Below are 21,464 nucleotides of genomic sequence, written 5' to 3' on the forward strand. Positions count from 1 at the left end.
TACTCTGTTGTTGGAGTGTACCCAGTCTAGAAAGAACATTTCTCACTAATCAATTTTATGCCAAAAAAAGAAAATAATAATGAAAACAACCTATTTTATAATAATGCTTTATTTCAGTTTTATCAAGACTGATACCATTCTGCTCTCAGCAATTATGACTCATCCTAGACATGCTGCTGCATAGCGATCTATCACCAGCTTAACAGTTTATAATAAAACACATTTCTTATCTCATGATGTCAGTGGTTCAAGAGCTGCGGCACAGCTTTGCTGCATCCTCTGCTTGGGGTCTCACAGGCTGCAATGCGGGGGCGGGGGTGGCAAGTAGACTTCATTCTCATCTGGAGCACTGACTGGGAAAGAATCTGTTTCCAAATTCATCCAATTGTTGGAGGAATTTGTTTCCTTGTGGCTGTATGACTGAGGGCCCATGCTTCTTGCTGGCTGTCAGTGGAAGATTCTAGAGGCTGCTGCAGTACCCTACCACGTGGCCTTCTTCACACCAAGTGCTCAGTGTGCTTGTTCACCTCCTCAAGCCCAGCAGGAGAGTTTCCTGTATACTAATCTGCTAACAGAATTTCATAGAACGTGATGTTATCTTGGGAAAGACATCTCACCACCTTTGCCGTATAAAGTAACTTAATCAAGGGGTTGATAGCTATTACTTTTTCCACATTCTGCTTTCTACAAGCAAAACAGAAGTCCTGTTCTACTCAAGGGGATGAGATTATATGGGATTCAACACCAGGAGATGGAGCTCGTGAAGCTACCTTGGAATTTCTCCTACCACACTTTTCTAACAATCCATCAATTTCCCTTGGAGAGGTCAAAGCCATACCCTGTTTTAAGGATGAATTTTTATTATTTGCTTATAATTGTACTAGTAGAAAGATCATATTCCAACTTACATAAACCCTGAAATTTCACAATAAAATCTTACCCCATTGATCACAGTGTATTTTTATAAACAATAAATCTGAACAGTGAAGTCTTTTATCTGTAAGTAAATGTATTTAGCAAAGTTATTTTGGAAGTATTTTCACTTTGAAATTTTAACTTAGGACCGGTCTCCCCCTTGGCTAATTTTTAATGGTAATACAATGAAGACAAACTTTTACAATGGGATGACCTCTTACATTGGAAATGTTTGTCATTTATCTAATTCCCTTGGTTTGGAGGCCCTAGAGATATAATTCTTTCCAGTGATTTCTTCTATCTCGGAAGGTAGAGCTACTCACAGAGGTATCATTTTTTCTTCCTAATTTCCCTCTTACCCTCTTAGTCTCTCTGATCACATTGATTTTCTCAACTGAGAATTGGAATCAGGACTCAGGTCAAGCGCTAGAGATTTGTCTTCATTCACTACTAGGCCTCTTACACCGCCCCATTGGAGAAAGATGGAAGCCTCTTTACTGCCAGTTGGAAGTGGAAATTCAGGCTCCCGTGGGCTTCCCTTGATAACACAGGGGAGGTGGGGGTGCAGTAAAGGCCTCATTACCAGCCAGTAGAGATTAAAGGTTCAAGTTGACTGGTTGGTCTTTTCTGACACTATTCCAGCAGGGATAATGGGGACCCCAACCTCATAAGGATAGGAGTTTACCTTACTCATTGCTTATTCAGACTTTCATTGTGTCAATATGATATAGGGCCAAAGGTTTTGGTTAGACTAGAGCAGTTATTGTTGCAAAGTGTTGTACCTTGCTAGACTTCCCCTTTCCTATTCCTCTGGGCGGAGAGGACAAGCTTTTTTTGAGTGGGGGGTACTGTTGCATAAAATCCATGTTCACTTAGAACCTCAGAATATGTCCATATTTGGAAATAGGGTCTTAGTAGATATAATCAAATAGGTGAGTTCCTCTGGATTAAGGTGGATCCTAGTTCAATAAGACTGGTATCCTATAAGAAGAGGAGCAAACACAGACATGAGGAGACAGATTGAAAAGGAAGAAATAAAATTGTCCTTCTGTACAGATACGATGATCATGCAAGTAGACACTCCAAAAGAATCTGTAAAAATAAAAATCCTAGAACTCATAAATTAATTCAGTAAAGTTGAAAGATAAAATGTTAACATACAGAAATCAACTATATTCCTATAGACTAGCAATGAGCTCATGGATACTGGAATTAATTTAATCTACTGGCTGGGAACGAGGTCTTTTCTGCACCCTCACCTCATCTGTGTTGTCAAGAGAAGCCCACGGGAGCCCGAATTTCCACTTCCAACTGGCAGTAAAGAGGCTCCCATCTCTCTCCAGTGGGGCGGTGTCAGAGGCCTAGTGGAGAGCGAAGACTTTCACCATTGCACAACAGTAATTAGATCACTGCTTTGCTGTATCAGTGGAGACTGATGTGGAGGGGGTCCTGATTTCTCACCCCTATCCGTGTAACATTGTGTATCTTCTAGATAATTTCTTCTTTTGACCCTTCACAATCTCTTTACATTTATTTTACATAAAATGTATAGGGTTTTTCAATTGTGCTTAGTGGGAACAACAGGAAAAAGTAGCTCTACTCCCATCTTTCTGGTGGCACACAAGTCACTCCAAACTAAACTCCAGAGGAATTTCAGAGAACTTTTCTGTTTAACCTCCTTTTTAAGTTTCTTCTTTTCCTCAAGAAATTTTTAGGGAAGACATAGTAAAAAATAAAATAAAATAAACATATAGTAGACTACATGCGATGCCCCCTTTCGGATGTTCGGCACAAGTGGTCTTGCAGAGCACTGTCCCAGACCGGGTGCATGATACTCCATGCCAGTCAATGATGCCTGATTTCTCAGATTATTGGAGAGGTCATCTGATATGCCATGATGCTGTCTGTGTTAGAAGCGCAGCCAGTAGTCCAGGCAGTTATATCTAGATTGGTCCAAACTCTTACACAGGAACCCCTGAGAGGATCTGTTTGTTTTTTTCTAGTTCAAAGTTTTATATTTCTGAAGTTTCTTTATAAACTTGGTGATTTTCTTTATAAAAAATGGTGATTTTTCTTCTCTCTCTTTTTACTTATACTGATTTTATCTGAGTCTAAAAGAGTAACAGCTTGTATCACAGGCTGTAACTGTATCACAAAACCCTATGAAGGACAGATACTCAGGTTATTCCTTATGTGTGAAAGTAATATTTTCTCCTTCATGATATTGTTTTTTGTCTCTGGCAGAAACTCTTTCTAAAGTCTTTTCAGGTATTTAATGCAGAGCTAAATAAACTAGGAATGGTCCAATTTTAAATTCCTGATCACTTCATTTGCAAAATATACTTTTGTGATGCTTAATTTTATATGTCAGTTTGACTAGATCCCAGGTGCCCAGATAATTTGGTTAAGCATTACTTCTGGGTGTATCTGTGAGGATATTTATGGAAGAGACTAGTATTTGAATAGGCAGTAGACTGAGGAAAGCAGATTGACTTCCACGGTGTGTATTGACCTCACTGAATCTGTTGAGGGTCCGAATAGAACAAGAAAGCAGGGAAGGGAGAATTTTTTCTCTGCCTGTCTGCATGACCTGAAACACTGATCTCTTAGCCTTGGAATAGGACTTAACACCATCTCAACTCCTGCTTCTTGAACCTTTGGACTTGAACTAAAACTTATGCATTGGTTCTTCTGGTCTCTTCCCTATTGGTTTTATTCTCTAGAGAACCCTGACTTACACAGTTTTCATTATAATGCCATTATCATGTGGGGTCAAGCAGGAGAGGGCAGTTTTGTAAGTGTAGCTTTGATGGAAACTGTTATCAACTGAATGTGCTTCCCTCTAAATTCATGTGTTGAAGTCTTAACCTCCAATGTGTATTTAGGGATGGAACCCTTGAGAGGCAACTAAGGAGTGCTGAGCTCATGAGCTCCTAGAGTCCCAGGATCGAGTCCCACATTGGGCTCCCTGCGTGGAGCCTGCTTCTCCCTCTGCCTGTGTCTCTACCTCTCTGTCTCATGAATAAATAGATAAAATCTTTAAAAAAATAAAAAAATAAAAAAAGCCCTTGTGATAGGGCTACTGCCCTAATAAGAAGAGACACCAGAGAGCTCCAGCATATAAGGGCACCGTGAGGAGGCAGCAAGTCAGAAAGAGGATCTTCACCAGAAATCAACCATGATGGCATCCTGACCTTTTACTTCCTGCCTCCAGATCTGTGAGACAATAAATCTCAGTCGTTTAAGTCACACAATCTATGGTATTTTGCTACAGTAGCTGGAGCTAACTAATACAGACTTCTACTTTGATAAGCTTTTCTAGGTACTTGCATGCCTTCATTCTGGATGAAAGAGCATAAATTATCCCACGCTATGGCCTATTTTATCTCTTTGCTTTATGTCTTACTTCTTGTGAGATCTTATTCCCTTTCTTTGATATTTGAGTAATCTTTCCTATGTCTCCTGAAGTAACTAATACAACTATTTTTGGCCTTTGCTTCTTGTATGGGCAATAAACTCCCTCTCCGGTCAAAATTTCCTAATCTCCATCTTTTATTACCTCTTCTTGTTCAAAATATCAGTAGCAGGTTTAGGAGTCAAATGTCTTGGAAGGCCAGCCCATGTGAAGCAAATGAGAGAGCAGCAAAACATCGTGGAGTGCTAGCAAATTAGTGAATGTGTGCCCCCATCGAGAAGACGAAGTGGGCCCTTATCCACATTTCATCAGCTCCTCTAAATTTTCAAGAGAATATAGAAATTCAAGTTTTTAAAGGCTAGCAACTAATTAAAAAAAAAAAAACTTAAAAGGATGGGGGCACCTGGGTGGCTCAGTGGTTGAGCATCTGACTTCAGCTCAGGTCGTGATCCTGGGGTCCTGGGACTGAGTCCCACATCAGGCTCCCTGTAGGGAGTCTGCTTCTCCCTCTGCCTTTGTCTCTGCTTCTCTCTGTATGTCTCTCATGATTAACTAAATAAATCTTAAAAAAAAAAAAAAAAAAAAAGGATGGATGTGAACCAATGTTATTCAGGCCAAACAACACAGGTCTGGGGGCCAGAATTGGATCTTTGGCCCCAACTGAGGACTCCTATTATAATCTCTTTAATGATTCCTCCCAGGGGTGTATTTTCTTGGTGGCTCCTGTTAATATCCCTTATCTGGCTTGGGAGACCAGACCAATTTAAGTCCTGCTGATGGTGGAACCATGGCTTATGTCCTTTCACAGCTCCGTCTGGCAAACAGCTCCCCCTGGCTCAAAGAAGTGCTGCCCAGCTGACTGCTGGCAGTGGAGCTCGGCTCCTCCAAAGAACAGGACACAGGAGAACTGCCCAAATCGCTCTGTCCTGGGGATGAGTCTGTCTATATTGAATAGTTTATGATGCCACAAGCTGGTATATAGCTCTGCAGCCACCTCTGCTGCGGCGGGCGAGTGCATCTGTCACGCAGAATCTGCAGACATCAATACTATTGTTATCTTAGGCACCAGGATTTTATTTTCCTCAATACTTTATTTACTTCATTGAACAATATTGAATTTTCTTCTGCCCGAGTTAGGCTCTGAGACTAAATCATCGGCAGGTGCTTTAAATCGTTCTCTTGATGATTGCCTGTTTCTATTTCTGGTATCGTTTTTATCTCTGAAGTACTGGGTTGGATTTTCAATTTTGGTGGTCAGACCTGTGTGTTTCTCTTCACTGCAGAAGTTGAAGCAAGTCTCTGAGGCATGTCTTACTATTTTATTCCTTGTTTCTAGTGTGTCAGTCCAGGTTGGGCAGCAGCCTGTGGGAGGTGGGGCGTGTTTCTTGCAGAAAGTTTCAGAACCACACACTAGAACTTTATGGTGTGGGAAAAGGAGGAAGAAAAAAAAATCAGCTTAACCATACTAAAAAAAAAAAAAAAAAAAAAAAAAAAGAATTATGTTCAGATGGTTTTATCTTCCAAGATTTTTTTTTTGTCCAGATTCATGATGTAATCGTTCTATTTCCTTCATTTAACCCACTTTCTCCCTTTCACTGTCATTGAGATAGACAATTTCTGTATAGAAATTCTTTGGGTCGCATTTACTCACAGGTACTTCCCTGGGTTTCTATTAAAGTTTAGAACCCCTGCCGCAGATGACCTCTCCTCCCTGCATTTTGCCTATCACGAAATTAATTACCCATTAGTATTAATTTTTTTAAAGATTGTACTTATTTATTCATGAAAGACACAGAGAAGGATAGAGACATAGGCAGAGGGAGGAGAAGCAGGCCTCCATGCAGGAGCCCAATGCGGGACTCGATCCCGGAATTCCGGGGCAAAGGCAGACGCTCAACCACTGAGCCATCCAGGCATCCCTACCCATTAGTATTATTATCATTGTTATTAATTTTTAATTTTGTTAACATATGGCTTAACTTTAAGGTCTCAAAGGCAAGGAGGTTATGTTGGTCTCATTCAGTGTATCTCCCAAAGAAGAAATAAGTAACATTATGTCTCAGCTAAATCTATTCCACGTTCATATAACTGTATCCATATTCAGTTTTTAATTTCATTCAGATTTTGTTTGCCAATCATTATTCTATAGGGGCACAGAGCAAAATAGCCCACTTTGCTTTCCAAAGGCATACTTACTGTTCATCTTTGCTCTTTCCATCTTCATTTGTTTCTTCTCATATCTAAAATATAAGGTAGAGAATTCAGTTTAACAATTCAAAGTTTAATATTGGATGATGCACCCTGAAAACAAAATCCCTTGGTTTGTATATGGTGAATGTATGATCCAGAAAATTTTAAGTTCCTGGGAATTCAGTCGAAATTTCTCTTGTCCAAGAGCAGGGAATTAATAGATTATACTTATGAATCTTTCATCTATTCAACTAATCAAGCTACTTATTTAATACCTCATTTTAGATGACTAAGCCTGTTCAAACAAAGTGCCACAGACTGAGTAGTATAAATAACAGGAACTTATTGTTAATGGTTCTGGAAGATAGAAGTCCAGGTGGTGGTTCCTTCTGATCGCTATGAGGGAAGGATCTGATCTGGGCCTCCCACCTTGGCTTGTAGATAGACGGCTGTCTTCTCTTGTGTCTCTTCACATTGTCTTTCCTCTACATTTGTCTGTCTCTGTGTCCAAGTTTCTTCTTTTTATAAGGACAATGGTGATATTAGATTAAGACTCACTTTAATGAGTTTTATTTCAACCTAATTACCTCTGTAAAGACTTTATCTCCAAATAGGATCACATTCTAATGAACTGGGGGTCCGGAGTCCAAGCTATGAATTTTTGGAGGACACGATTCAACCCATAACATACCAATTGTATGATTAGAAGTAATTTTTAGACTCCGGGGGATATGTATTTCATACTCTTGTGGGGTAGGCCAAACCAAAACTCATGAATAAAAAGTGTGTGATACAAAGAACTATGTAACTAGGGCTAAAATTGTGTGGAAAGTATGCTATGCTGTAGGGGCTCAAAAATAACAATAAATAAAAATACTAATGTGTACTGGAATAATCAGGAAACAACTGAGATTCTAATAAAAAAAAGGGCTTAGTAAAAAAAGAAAGCTGGACTTTAATAAAATGGAATTTAGATAAGTATAAGGATGGAAAATAGCATATAAGGTAGGAAGTAGGGGTGACAGCACAAAGGTTTGAGTGATTAAAAATGCAAGACATATTCACGTCATAGTAGGTAGAGGAGCTGGCTCAGAGCGAGCATGTTGAGGAAAACTAGAAAAGAAAGTTAAGTTAGGTGGGAAATGAAGGGTCTGCTAAATGGAAGCACTTAGTTCATTTGAAATATTGGTAGCAGAGTTGACAATTGATCAGTTATGAAACAGGTAGTGGCTGAAAGTTTCTGAGCAGGAGATTGACAATAATTGTGGTAGAATGAAGAAATCTTCACAATCTCTCACCCCTTCCCACATTCATGAACTTTGTAATGTGACTTGGCAGGCCCTCCCAGAAGGAGGTGAAGGCTGCTTTCTCTTTGCAATGAATACACTAGTTTGTGATTTACTTTTACTAATAGAATGTGGCCCGATTGACATTACAGCAGTTTTAACCCTGGTCTGAAATTAATGGTTGTGTACACCTTCTCCCTCTCTGTCTCTCTCTTTCCCTCTGTCTCTGTCTCTCGCTTGTGATCACCTTTGAAGAAGCCTAGTATAGTCTGTTGAAGGATAAGAAACTGTGTGAAGGGAGTCCACCACAAACGAAGTCATTTTTCATCATGAGCTCTCAGAAGACCCTTCAGTGGCCTGTAGACACACACATGACCCCAAGCAAGCGAGATCAGCCTAGCCAGATCTAGCAGGTCAGAAAATTGTCCCATCTAACCCATAGACTCATGAGCAATAATAAATACTTAATAATTATTCATTAAGTTTTGCAGTTGTTTGTTAGTATTATTGTAGTAGAAAGCTCAAACTGTGGCATTTGAGTAAAGAAGGATGAACCTGGCAGCAATGGCAGTAGGGAGAGGAGTTCCTGTGTGAGTATATGGAAAGTAGAGGAGGGCAGTTAGAATAAATAGTAAAAGGAAATCGATCTAAGAAGGACCTCAGGCTAGGATACTCCTAACTGAGCTGTACAGTAAGGGAGTCATGAGAAACATTTTGAGGAGAAAACTGGCAAGCTTTGTGAATTTAAAAAAAAAAAAATGACAGGGAAGAATTAAGGAATTTTATTTGAGTTTCTACCGAATACTTAGATAAACTTTAGCTATTTCCTTTAAAAATAGTTCTAACGTGATTTTCTAGGCTCAAATGAGAACTTTCCATAAGCTATTTCTTTCATCAGTTTGTCTAAATATACCTAGTAATTTGGGGGGTTCTAAAAATGGGAAATTCTATAAAATATATGGCCACTGTTAAAGGTTTCACAAAAATAAAGTCTTCGCTTGAGATGATGGGTTTAAAATATAAACACCAAAGATGTTGGTGCTTCTTGGGAGAGAAGCTTGACTTTTTGCTAAGAGGTTGCATAAGAACACTTAGGTCTTTCAGTGAGGAAGATTTCCAATTGTTCCAGTTCCAGAGCATGTTCACAGATAAAGCCAGATTAAACAGTCCTGCTGTCCAGCTGCCAAACTCATAGTGCTTGTTTATACCCATCTTCTAATCTAATCTACATCCTTGTTTCAAAGGATGTGCCATCCTAAGAAGGAGAGATCTTTTAAGACAAGCATAGGAAGCACATGACCATAAATAACAGCAATGAAGACAGGAGTCTTTCTTTCTTTCTTTCTTTCTTTCTTTCTTTCTTTCTTTCTTTCTTTCTTTCTTTCTTTCTTCTTTCTTTTCTTTCTTTCTTCTTTCTTTTCTTTCTTCTTTCTTTCTTTCTTTCTTTCTTTCTTTCTTTCTTTCTTTCTTTCTTTCTTCTTTCTTTCTTTCTTTCTTTCTTTCTTTCTTTCTTTCTTTCTTTCTTTCTTTCTATTCTATTCTTTCTTTCTTTCTTTCTTTCTTTCTTTCTTTCTTTCTTTCTTTTTCTTCTTTCTTTTTCTTTAATTGTCAAGGCTAACAAGAACTGAAGATAAAATTTTGAACATTTGGTAGCTTAATGGTCATGACTATGTCAAGGCCAAAAGAATGTCAATCTTAGGTTATTTAAAAATACCTATCATCAGATGATCATTTAATTGTATTTATACAGGTCTATGTTAATGTATATAATATAAATTTTCCTTCACCAAATTTCCTTAGAAAATTATATTTTGCTTATAAAAAGCTCTTTTCAGACAAAGCATTCATTAAGAGAGAAGACATTAGGAGTACCTGGGTGACTCAGTTGGTTAAGTGCCTGCCTTCCGCCCAGGTCATGATCCCAAGGTCCTGGGATGGAGCCCTGCACCACATTGGGTTCCTCTTCAGCAGGGGGTCTGCTCACCCCACCAGCTTGTGCTCTCTCTCAAATAAATAAATAAAAATTTTTTAAAAATAAATAATAATAAAGAAGTGTAAGAGAAGACATTAAATTTAGGTAAAAATAATTGAGTGAAGTGGAACAGATACAGAAGAAATGATGTCTTCTTTGTCTCCCCTTGGTTCTTTAGTTCCTGGGATGCTCTGAAGACCTGTATCTGTATGTCAGCTTTACTTCTGTTTAACGGGCATGTTCCTTAATGGTGGCAACAATGTGGAGACATCAGGAATCCTAGTGTTCCAGATGAGAATGCATGTAACACATACAAATTTGCGTCACTGTGAAGGATTCTTGCTGAGAAGCCTTACATCCTTAGTAACAGATGCCAGTGTGCTTGCTAACCTAGCACCAAGCCTGCCTCCACACGCTCTAATTGAATGAAGTCGCTAGAATTAGCTTAAAGATCTTCTGGTTTTAACTTTTGGTGTTTATGAGTCATCTTTCCTTTTAGTTACAAATGAGAATTTTCTGTGAAAGTAACTAATTGCCATGCCTTTTGCTGATGACAGGACCAGGGTATCTGTGCGGCTTGCTCCCAATATATGATGACTAAAAAAAGAAACACAGAAAGAGTGGGAGCTCCATTTATCTCCAATATAGGAAAGATCATCTATCAAAGTTGATGCTTTCTAGACTCTTTGATTTTTTTTTTGTTTAGAAATACATTAGAAACAGCATTTCATATCATTAGATCTTCAGACACTGCCTTTACCAAATTTCTCATTCAATCGACAAATGTACTTTTACCTTTAAAAAAAAAAAAAAACAGCCAATTCCCTAATGGTAGTCATTTAGATTTTTTTTCCACTTTTCCACTGATATTGGATAGAGTATTGCAGTGAACATGCGTTTTAGGTAAAATCTTGGTATATGTAACAGGAATATAAAATGTAACTTACATGGTGATGTCAAGTCACCTGTCCTTAGACGAGAACAGAGTGAACCATGGTGGACAGAGCCCAGGTATCGTGATCTCCCTGTGCTCAGCTTTTGCAGAATATGGCTCTTTAAAGGGAACTTATACAAGGATGAGTGCAGAAAAATAGGGAAGCATCTCAGCGGGTCTTGCTCAACGAGTTAAGGTGTTTGACCTTCATACCGTTGACGAGTATTTTCAAGAGTAAATAATTTAACATCTTAATGGATACAACGGATATTTTCCGAGATGAAATACAACACCATAAAACGGAATACTATAAATCAGGGTGCACCAATAAGAGTTTGAAAAATGTTATTTCAGTTTTATGTGAGGTGCCTGTGGATAAAAGAGAGAGAGAAGAGAGAGAGAGAGAGAGAAACAGAGAGAGAAAGGTTGAAATGTGGTTTTCATGTGTAGTAAAACAAAATAAAATTAAAAAAAGAAAGGCAGTGTTGTCAATCATGGAAAGCCATGGAGAAATTTTACAATTGGGAGTAATCTGTCTGTATTTGCACTTCTCATGAAGAAGTCTTTTTCTCAAGGAGGTTAGATCTGGGAATAAAGATACCTTGGAAATAGGCAATTATATACCAAGCTATGAAAATTTTGTGGTGAAAAACCATCACTACCCAAAGTGAGGCAGTGATGATGAAGATGAAGGGGATCCACAGTGTGATGTTTAGGAAGGAGAATTGACAGAAATAGATGACTGCCTAGACAGGATGGCAAGCAATTCATTATGATTCTGAATGTCTTTGGCTCAGGTGATTGTGTGAACAGAGATGTCATTAACTGAGATTAGGAGTACAGGAAGGAGAGCCAGTTTTGACAGAAAGAGTTATCATTTCTGAAAAAAAAATATTGAAGTTGATGGATATTCTATTCTTTGTGATGTTGAGAAGTTTCAATATAGTGCAGGGGATGTCCTGAATTAAAGCATAAATGCCAGATAAGAAAGTAGAAACAATGTCTACAAGCTACCTATAAAAGTTCCACCTTGAGGGGCGCCTGGGTGGCTCAATTGGTTGAGCATCTGCCTTCGGCTCAGCTCATGATCTCGGGGTCCTGCAATCCAGCTCTGCATCGGGCTTTCTGCTCAGTAGGGAGTCTCCTTGTTCCTCTCCTTCTGCCCCTCCCTCCATTTATGCTCTCTCTGTCTCTCTCAAATAAATATATAAAATTGTTTCTTAAAAATTCCATCCTAAAAGGCAGGCAATATAAGATATATAGATATTTCTTCATTTGTCTATTTACATGTTTAAATATATACTGTTTACCTACAATTCCCTGATCTTTTTACAGCTAGATGGTATTTTCCATATAAAAGATCTATAATTATTTTCATACATTTGCTTATTCCTTGTCCTAATTTTTACTTATGAAAATTTCAATACCAGAAGATGCAATTATATAATAAATTTTAGCAGTTGATTTCTCTATAGATGTGTATCTTCTGTGGTTGATAATGTACCTGAACTTGTATTTATACAGGAGACTGGTGCTTGCCTGTGGTGTTGCAAGCACACATTGTTTAAGCATAGCAAGTTATTTTCATATGCACTCTGCAGTAGTGTATGAGGTATGATAGGAGATGCAAAGCCATTTGATAGAGGAGTGCCAGATGTCATTTGTTTCACTGGGATCCATTGGCTCTTCAGGTTTTAGTAAATATAACTTTTCTTTTCTCTGATTTTATGATTTACATACTTAAAGGCTAGGCAAGTATAAATTATTTTAAGATGTATCTGGTAAATGGCTCTAGAAGATTTTTTTTTTTTTAATTTTTATTTATTTATGATAGTCACAGAGAGAGAGAGAGGCAGAGACACAGGCAGAGGGAGAAGCAGGCTCCATGCACCGGGAGCCCGACGTGGGATTCGATCCCAGGTCTCCAGGATCGCGCCCTGGGCCAAAGGCAGGCGCCAAACCGCTGCGCCACCCAGGGTTCCCTCTAGAAGATTTTGAAGTGGTAAAATATAGTAATTTCTTCTTTCCGATTGTTTTATACTTGTCCTTTCCTTTTAAGTCATGCAAGTATTATTATTGTAATACAAATCTGTGTTATTGCCCACTTATATTTCAGCAACAGCCTTATGGCACTGGGTCCCTATCATCTGCCTCAACTAATAGATCCATCCAGCATAGGATGCCCACTATGCAGGTTCTGAGAAACTGCCAAAGTAGTCATTCTAAACATGACAGTCATTATGACTTTGTCTTACTCAGCAACCAATGTTCATTCTTTATTACCTACTATGTAATATCCAGGCTCTTGTGTATGACTTTCAATCTATTATAACCCAACCCTAAATATAACACTTGGCATTACACCACATGACTGGGGTTGTATTAGACTCCCTGTCCTCTTCATGTTCCACACTCACCTATGCCTCTGGAATTCTCTCCTGGGTTTCTGCCATAAAGTGGAATTCCTTCTCCCCCTCATCTATGCACATCCAGACTCTACGGACATTTTGTAGACCTATCATCTTTCTCATGAGGCACCCTAACAAACCAACTTTTATTTTTCTTTCAGTTCTCCAACATCTGTAGAGTCAGAACCTTGATTATAAACTGTTCTTTTAGATGTTATGGTTTTATTTCTTTTATTAAACTGTATATAAGAGTATAGTGCAGATCATTTATGACATAATTCTTTTGTAAAGTTGATATATATAGAAACCCATCCTCATCATGGTGCTAAATTATATACTTGGTCATTGATTGATAATTAAATGACTCAAGAGTTCTGACATCAGTATTGGCTCAAAACCACTTGACTCTATCTTTAGAAAAGATCTACTTACAAATTCTACCCCTCTACCCCTACTTGATCACCTTCCCTCTACTCTATCATGTTCTACCTACAATCCCCCACTCTCTTCCTCAGGTGGGGGTTGAAGGGCCAGAGTGGGGGTGGCAGGGTCTGGAAGCCAGGCAGGCCCCTGCACAGAGAAAAAAAATCTGGTGAGACTTTCAACTCTTTCACCAAAAATCTAAAATAAAATATAAACTTACCTAGTCATATCAATTTTCTACCTTTAGTTAAGTATTTAATACCTTTAGGATTTTTGCTGTTGTCATCACTGGTTTTCTTTTTCCACTCTTGTTTTTCTCAGTAGTGAGGTAAAAATCTCTACAGCTATATGGAAATAACTAGGTAATACTTTATCTAACATGTGAATGTTGTTTATAGTTAAAGACACTTTACTGACATAAAAATGCAATTCGAGTTTCTTAATAGATTTTATTTATTTGATGGAGAGAGAGAGAGAAAGAGAGAGAGAGAGAGAGTGACAGAGAGTGCATGAGCTGGGGGGAGGGGTAGAGGGAGAGGGAGATGAAGGACTTGATCCCAGGACCCTGGGATCATGACCTGACCAGAAGGCAGATGCTTAACGGACTGAGCCGCCCAGGTGCCCCCAATTCAGAGTTTTAAAAATATCTTCTAGTAATTAGCTAGGATAATTTTTATTCAGTAATTTCATTTTCCTGAAATAGATAAGATGCCAAAACTCATGCCATTAAAGAATTGGTTACACAGATCTTTCCACCATATTGATCTGAGGAACCTGTAAATCCACCTCTTTCTTAGAGGACTTGTTCATTTCATTTCATTCAGTCTGGCTGTCCCCTTCAGGGTGAGCACAGAAGTGTATGTCACTGCAGAGAAAAGTTTCTTCATGCCTTGAAGATATTTATTTCCCTCAATGAGCTGAAAAATAACAGGCAAACATTTTATTTATACCAGAGACCCTAAAGTGATGGTGAATCAAGCTGGAAGACTCATTAGCTTACTTCATGCCCTCTGTTGTCACTAGAATAAGATCTGTTACTTATATGGCTTGCTCTTCAAAAGTTTCCATTATGGAAAAAAAGCCTACTTCCTTATAGGCATATATAGGTAATTTAAAAATAGGAAAGTATTCTTCAGTGTTTTTGTGTAACTTCATATGAATAGTATATTATACGTAGAAATGCCATCACAGACTCATTATAAAATAAGCCCTAGTTATTGTTACATAAAACATTTTTGATGCTATTTTGATTTATGTTTTTAGAGAGTTAACAGTGATTCTGTAACTCCTTTTTAACCTCGGTTTTGATCATTACCAGTCTCCTTATAAATATTGACTATGGATTTACTAGATAGAAAAAATGAGGATCTGCAAGGGTTGCTATGTACTAATTACTGAACATGGAATGCTTCTAACTGGATATACTTCTGCAAGATTTTCAGCTGTAAATAATCATGTCATCTCTGGATCTCTGAGAGGCAGCTGCATAAGGAATTATTAGTTGTATAACCATTACACTAATAGAGAACGAGCAATGGGTAAAATTTGAAAGACTCTAAAGCCTACTAAACTCATCCTTCTGGAGAGCAAAACACATCCTAGTAAAAGCGGATTTGAGAAGCTGTGTCAGATGGATGTGCCATTCCTGGGTATTTGCATGGCTTATGCTGCTGCTCCTATTTTGTATCCTTCATGACTCATTTGTAAAGCTTATATTTTATGGGATCCTATTTGCTAATTTGGGCCTCTGTGATCGTGCAATTTGTATACTGTTTTACATTTTTAAAACTAAATCTTTATATAAGTTTGGTGATGTAAATAGTGCATGTGTTACCAGCTGTTTTAGAAAGGAACTTAGTCTAAGGTGATGATAGTAGCAGTAGAAAATCCAGAGCAGTGGCAACTATTTACTTAGCTTTTGGTGTGTATCAGTGTGCTAGGCCCTTAATTCATTTACTTTACAATTAGTCAACATACAGAAGACTAAGCTTCAGGATCCTTGTCTTTATTGGACCCCATCTAAGCCCTGAGAAATCTGCTAGAAATATGTTCTCAAGGTCATATAATTGGTAAAATTTGCCCAAGTGAGATCCTTTAATTATAATCTTTTAAGAATATTATCTTCCCACTCCAGCTTCTCTTTGGCATTTTTTTTTCTCATGTTGGGTGGTATGGAAGGAGGCAGCATCGAGGAAATTCAATTAGGGATTCATTTATTCAGGATTTATAGAATAGGTTTACATGATGAAGTATAATTATATGGCTTGCAGTTATTTATATAAAATTATTGCAGAAATCCTAGTGTAGGAATGTCTTTCTGGAATAATCCTATCACCCATTGTGTTATAACATAAAAAGTATGAAGACAGAGTTTGTATCATGGCATGCATGTGTCTTTGGTGCCCAGAGGCTGAAATCTATTGGTAGTGGAAAGAAAACAAGGTATAAAATGTGCAGAATCAGAAGCTAGCCTGTGAAAAATTCTCACAAATTTATAGTACATAGATGAAATAAATGGAGAGAGCTTTTCCTAGATTTAAAATAACCTGAAAATTTAAAAATACTTACCAATGACAAAATGTGAAATTGAAAGAAACAGCTCTAAGCTATTGATAATAAGAAACATTTTTTTTAATCTAACATATTAGAGAAACATTCTTTCTACTGGAAATTAGAATATAAAATTCTCATAAGACACTCAGAGATTGAAGCCAAAAATAAACAAATGCACAGAATAAAAGGATTATAAAAGTACTTCAGAGAACTAGTGAAAACATTGATTTTTTTTCCAGATTTTCTGATACTTTTGGCATGGGTCTAGTTTTTAAAAATTAATAATTTGTTGAAAGACCTTTAGTTATTCAAAATAGTAACTTCTGTAATATTTTTGCATTTATTTTTATTTTTTAAAGATTTTATTTATTTATTCATGAGAGAGAGAGAGAGAGAGAGAGAGAGAGAGAGAGAGATGCAGAGACACAGGCAGAGGGAGAAGCAGGCTCCATGCAGGGAGCCTGACCTGGGACTTGATCCCGGATCTCCAGGATCACACCCTGGGCTGAAAGCGGCGCTAAACCGCTGAGCCACCTGGGCTGCCTGTATTTATTTTTTAAAGAATTAAGCCAAATTTTATGTGTATCAGGCCCAGGATCTACGCATGCCAGGATCTACCCAGAGTCAATGGTATTCTCCAGAGTTTATACACCCTTGGGCCAACACTAGAGAGAATGTCCTTTAATATGCTTTTTTCCTTTCCACTGAGCTTTTCTTTGTTCATATTAAATCATTTATGTAGGGTGCCTGGGTGGCTCAGTTGGTCAAACATCTGCCTTTGGCTTGGGTCCCAATCCTGGAGGCCTGGGATCAAGCCCTGCATTGGGCCCCCTGCTCAGCAGAGTCTGCTTCTCCCTCTCCCTGTGCTCCTCCACTCTGCTTGTGCTCTCTTATTCTCTGTCAAATAAATAAATAAAATCTTAAAAAAAATCCATTATGAGGGAGAGAAAAAAAATCCAATGCTATGCAGAAGACTATATCCATATGTGCAAGGAATAGAAAAAGTTAGGCAATTCAGTTATTTATTCATTAATTCTACTGAGTTCTAAATTGGAAGCTGTTTGTTAAAATGGGCAAATAATGAAGCTTCCCCAGGGCAGGTCAATATGCAAAATATTCTCTATGCCTGATGTATAGAATTTCTCTTGATAGAAAACGTAACTTTCTATATAATTTAGAGACTATATCAAAGTTCTGGAAATATTTCTAGTGCTGAAATTGTGAACATATGTTTGAAACTTTGCAAACTGTTTAATTATGAAAAATATCTTTCTGAAATTTTAAATATAGCCTACCTTAATTTTGTAAATAGAGTATTACCATGTGGTGTTTTTATTTTAGACATGTGGGGAATTTAAACAACTTATTTCTGAAGGAGAATATTCTTTTCCAAAAGTGTAAAACTATTCCAATCTGGATGGTCAAGAAACAGAATTGAAAGCCTTTTCAACAATAGAGAGTAATTTGGAACCTATTTAAGAAAGAGAATGACCAATCCAGGTAGACAAGACTTGAGTTTATTTATACGATTCGTATCTCCCTTCTTGAAAGGACATTTACAAACTTGATTTCAAAAATAAAGAACTTCTGAATGACAAGTGTTCACGTTTTAATTCCAGTATTACAAGTATGCTCTTTTGTGATAAATTATCAGTTGAAAATGTTCCAGTGAAATCTGGTATCAGTTAATTTAACACTTCATATAAGAAATAAAACATTTATTTTCAAGTCTTACATATATTACTTAAATTAGATACAAAGTTCAATTTGTAACTTTCAAATTTTACTGCTATATCAAGCTACCTGGGAGAAAATACCTTAGTGGAAAAAAATGTTTTGATTGTTTTAATAAGTATGACTTTTAAAACAAGCACTGTTAGTAACAATCCACCCATATGTTATTTAGGAATTAGGCAGGTCAAATAATGTGTGATATTATTTTGAAAGAAAAGAAATAGTATTTGTTGGGCAGGTGCAGGTAAAATAATATTTGAAGACTATTATAATACGCAACTTGGAATCAAATTCAAGAAGTTGATTGGTTAATAAGAATAACATTGAACAAATTCATAAATAACTGCTTAGTTCCCATCTTTTAATATTAATCCGCACGACTGAAGCACACTGAAAACAATGAAATGAGATAAAGTCGTAAAAAAATTGTACATCTGATTGTTTCCTTGATGGAGGCATTGATTTGTTAAAATAGCTTCTCATACACATTTTCCTGTCCAATAATATAAACTTGCTTGTTTTCCATATATACAAGTATCCTGTGAAATCCTGGACTCCAAAAAGAAAAAGGTTGAGGTATAGCATTGAATAAAGCATCAAAATGCATGATATTTTTGGCTGAAATTCAGCAAAGTTACTGTCAGTAGAGCAGAGTTGATCCAAGTGCGCTTCCAAGAGTCTTCTAGGTTTTTGCCCCTCTGAGAAATTTGTTGGCGACATCAAATAATTGAACTCTTCAACATCAATATATACAAAGGCATTTTATTATTAATCAAAGAAAGGGAATTAGAGCCATCAGAAATTACAACTTTATTTTTTTTCATAATACATATATTTATTGCCATCATAGTTCTGCAATTGTCATAAAATTAGAGTCAGATGGAATTCAGAGACACGTGCAAGTTTTGGAAATGGACACATAGATAACAGTATAGAACTGTACATAAAATAATTACAATTTATTAAACACATTGTTTTAGCACATCCTTGATGGATGGGAATGAGCACCATATCTTTTATGAATATATATTTTTCTCTTCTTTTTTTTCTACAGCACCAAAGAAATCCAAATAGGAAAAGGAGAGATGAAAATTGGAAATCAAGAATAAGGCCTGTTTCCATCTCAGCCACACTATCTTGTATTTTTATGATTTTCGAAAGTTTTTTCATATAAAGATTCTGGCCCTCTCACGAGCACCAGTATTTTTAATCGGAACATATATACGTAGCAAGTTGCTTTCTATACCATCCTTATTCAAAACTTGCATGTGGCATAAAATGGGTTGGTGGCACCAAGGTATTTTTTTTCTGTTGATTTCATATGTTCTTTGTCCTAATCTTAGCCAAGGAAACAAACAGGACCAACTTCAAATCCAAACTTCTGATTCTGATCACCAAAGTCATTGATCATTACATCAACGATAGGTACTTGATCAATTTTCGGTGTATTGATTTCAATCACAGTTTTGTCATAGCCTTTTCTGGACTGTAAAATGGAGCAGAAATAAAGAGTTACACAATCATTTTATAGTTTTAATACATATGTTATTTTTTTCTTACACCTCTGAATGGAGACAAGAAGGTAAGAAAGACAAGAGTAAGAAACAAATTTGTCATTATCTACGTGTAATTAACTCTTGTTTTTATCACTGATGTCATAGATAGTTTTAAATTTTGAGTGTTTAATATTTAGCTGTTATAGCTGTTACTCAACTATAATATTTGGATATATTGCACAGTTGAAGAGAATCTTACTGAATTGAAAAATACCATTTAAGATGAAGACTGATGCTAGTATTGAGTCAGGCTCCTACATAATAATATATTCCCACCATTGTAATCATACTAGGTATATATACAAGGTTTCTTAAGACACAGTATACAAGTTATAGTGCACGAGGTCACTTCTACTGTTATATATTAATTTTGTGAATGATTATCAGTACATTACTATTGGGAAATCCAAACACTTGCTACTTTTAATATGTTTTATTTTCTCTTCTTTGATCTGTGGATACCTTACTCATTGGTGAAGTCATGTGCTTATTGCTTTGTAACTATGACTTCTTTAGTCATCAGCTAAAACAATGAGTTTTTTAGTGTGTTCTCTGGGTCACTTTCTTAAATGGAATTCCCACTGTGTGAAAATGATAGTTCCAGAGGATAGAAGTAACAAAAAATGACAGTAACTGCCTAAACCACTATAGTATAGAATCAACAGACAAGCTCCTTACAAACAAAATACAGAGGTAAGAATTATCTATAGTATAAATGGTATAATGCCAATTCCTTTACCTGTCATTTTAGATCCATGGATGAAGGAGGCAAATGAAATTTTTTTTTTAAATTTCAAGAATAACTAGCTATAATAGTATTCAAATATCAGGAATAATTCCATAGAAGTAGCATATGATCTAAGATTAACTTCTGCTACGGCTTTTAAAATATGTCTATATGTATGTTTCATGGTTTGTGTGTGTGTGACTGTGTGTGAATATTAGTGGCTTCTAAGACACCGTATTTCAATGCCAATGTTAAGCATCAGATCTTAATAACAATTGCTATTCATTTCATGCATTTCATGAGAGAAACCTGGCTTAGGGCCAAACTGAGGTGGTTACACGCTGCCTCCCACCCTGCGGAAGAAGGCAAGCGATTTCACTCACCGCACAGCCATCATACAGTGCTTTGATGTAAGGGTTGTTGTCGTAGGACATCTCCTCATCATTTGATCCCAGGAATCGAAGTGCTTTGTCGTAACTTCCTGATGACACATCATACCAGGCTGCTGATTGATGACAGGTGTAGGTGAAATTCTGCCGAGCAGAGGCAGTCAGCAGTTTCAGGAATGTCATTTGCACCATATTAATGGAATTTCCTTCAACATCTAAATAGGAAAGCTGGGAATAAAAGAATAAAAAGACATATAAAGATTCTTTTACTCTTTTATGTTATAAAAGGATAAAATCGCTGTTGACGTTGAACTGTTACCCCAGAAGCATTGGATGAATCAATCAATGGGCCCATTTTCAGTTAGGGAAAGAAAGTGGGCACGGAGGATCAGAAGACCCAGAGACAATATTTTCTGAAATTGTATTCCCACCTGAGTTACTATAAGCACTATGTATCTTGAAAAAAAAATCACTTTCTTCCTATGCTTCATTGTCCTAATCATTAAAAATTTCCCCCAAAATGCTTTTGTTTCCAAGAGAGCTTTCATTATATTTGTGTATCTTTTTTTTTTTTGAGTTTTTTTTTAATTTATTTTTTATTGGTGTTCAATTTACTAACATACAGAATAACCCCCAGTGCCCGTCACCCATTCACTCCCACCCCCCGCCCTCCTCCCCTTCTACCACCCCTAGTTCGTTTTTAAATTATAAAGTGGAAAATAGTGAACAATGGGAACTGGGGAATCTTGGTGCAATGCAAAGGTGACCAATTTAGCGGGGTTTTACTTTTTTTTTTTTTTTCCAGAGAGAAAGAGTGTATATGCACTGCTTGCACGGGTGATGGGGGCAGGAGTAGAGCAGGAGCGAGAAAGAGGGAGAAACGATTTCTAGTGGAATCCTGCCTCTATGAGCACAGAGCCCTAGGCATCTGGATCTCTTGACCCTGAGATCTTGAGTGGAAA

The 21,464-nt window shown here is 37.1% G+C and overlaps 1 protein-coding gene and 1 long non-coding RNA gene across 7 annotated transcripts in view; both read right to left on the minus strand.

Moving 5' to 3' along the window:
* Nucleotides 1-93: 93 nt before the first annotated feature.
* On the minus strand, nt 94-10,178 carry LOC144318060 (uncharacterized). 3 transcript variants are annotated; one of them, XR_013383918.1, is made up of 5 exons: nt 9,916-10,178; nt 9,679-9,810; nt 6,527-6,570; nt 1,698-1,896; nt 94-565 (listed from the first exon to the last, which is right to left on the minus strand). It is a non-coding gene; the product is annotated as an uncharacterized LOC144318060 (long non-coding RNA). The 3 variants fall into 3 exon arrangements; XR_013383917.1 differs by having other exon boundaries at nt 9,679-10,178; XR_013383919.1 differs by having other exon boundaries at nt 94-568; nt 9,679-10,178.
* Nucleotides 10,179-17,591: 7,413 nt separating this feature from the next.
* COL11A1 (collagen type XI alpha 1 chain) overlaps nt 17,592-21,464 on the minus strand; it is a 196,770-nt gene continuing 192,897 nt past the window's right edge. For all 4 annotated transcript variants that reach the window (XM_077905647.1, XM_077905645.1, XM_077905646.1 and 1 more), the window contains 2 exons: nt 20,497-20,730; nt 17,592-19,316 (listed from right to left, as the gene is read on the minus strand). In XM_077905647.1, coding sequence (XP_077761773.1) covers nt 19,170-19,316; nt 20,497-20,730 — 381 coding nt within the window. In that variant the 3' untranslated portion in view covers nt 17,592-19,169. The remainder of the gene's footprint in view (nt 19,317-20,496; nt 20,731-21,464) is intronic.

The sequence above is a fragment of the Canis aureus genome, chromosome 8 (assembly GCF_053574225.1).
Source record: "Canis aureus isolate CA01 chromosome 8, VMU_Caureus_v.1.0, whole genome shotgun sequence".
Taxonomy (NCBI): domain Eukaryota; kingdom Metazoa; phylum Chordata; class Mammalia; order Carnivora; family Canidae; genus Canis; species Canis aureus.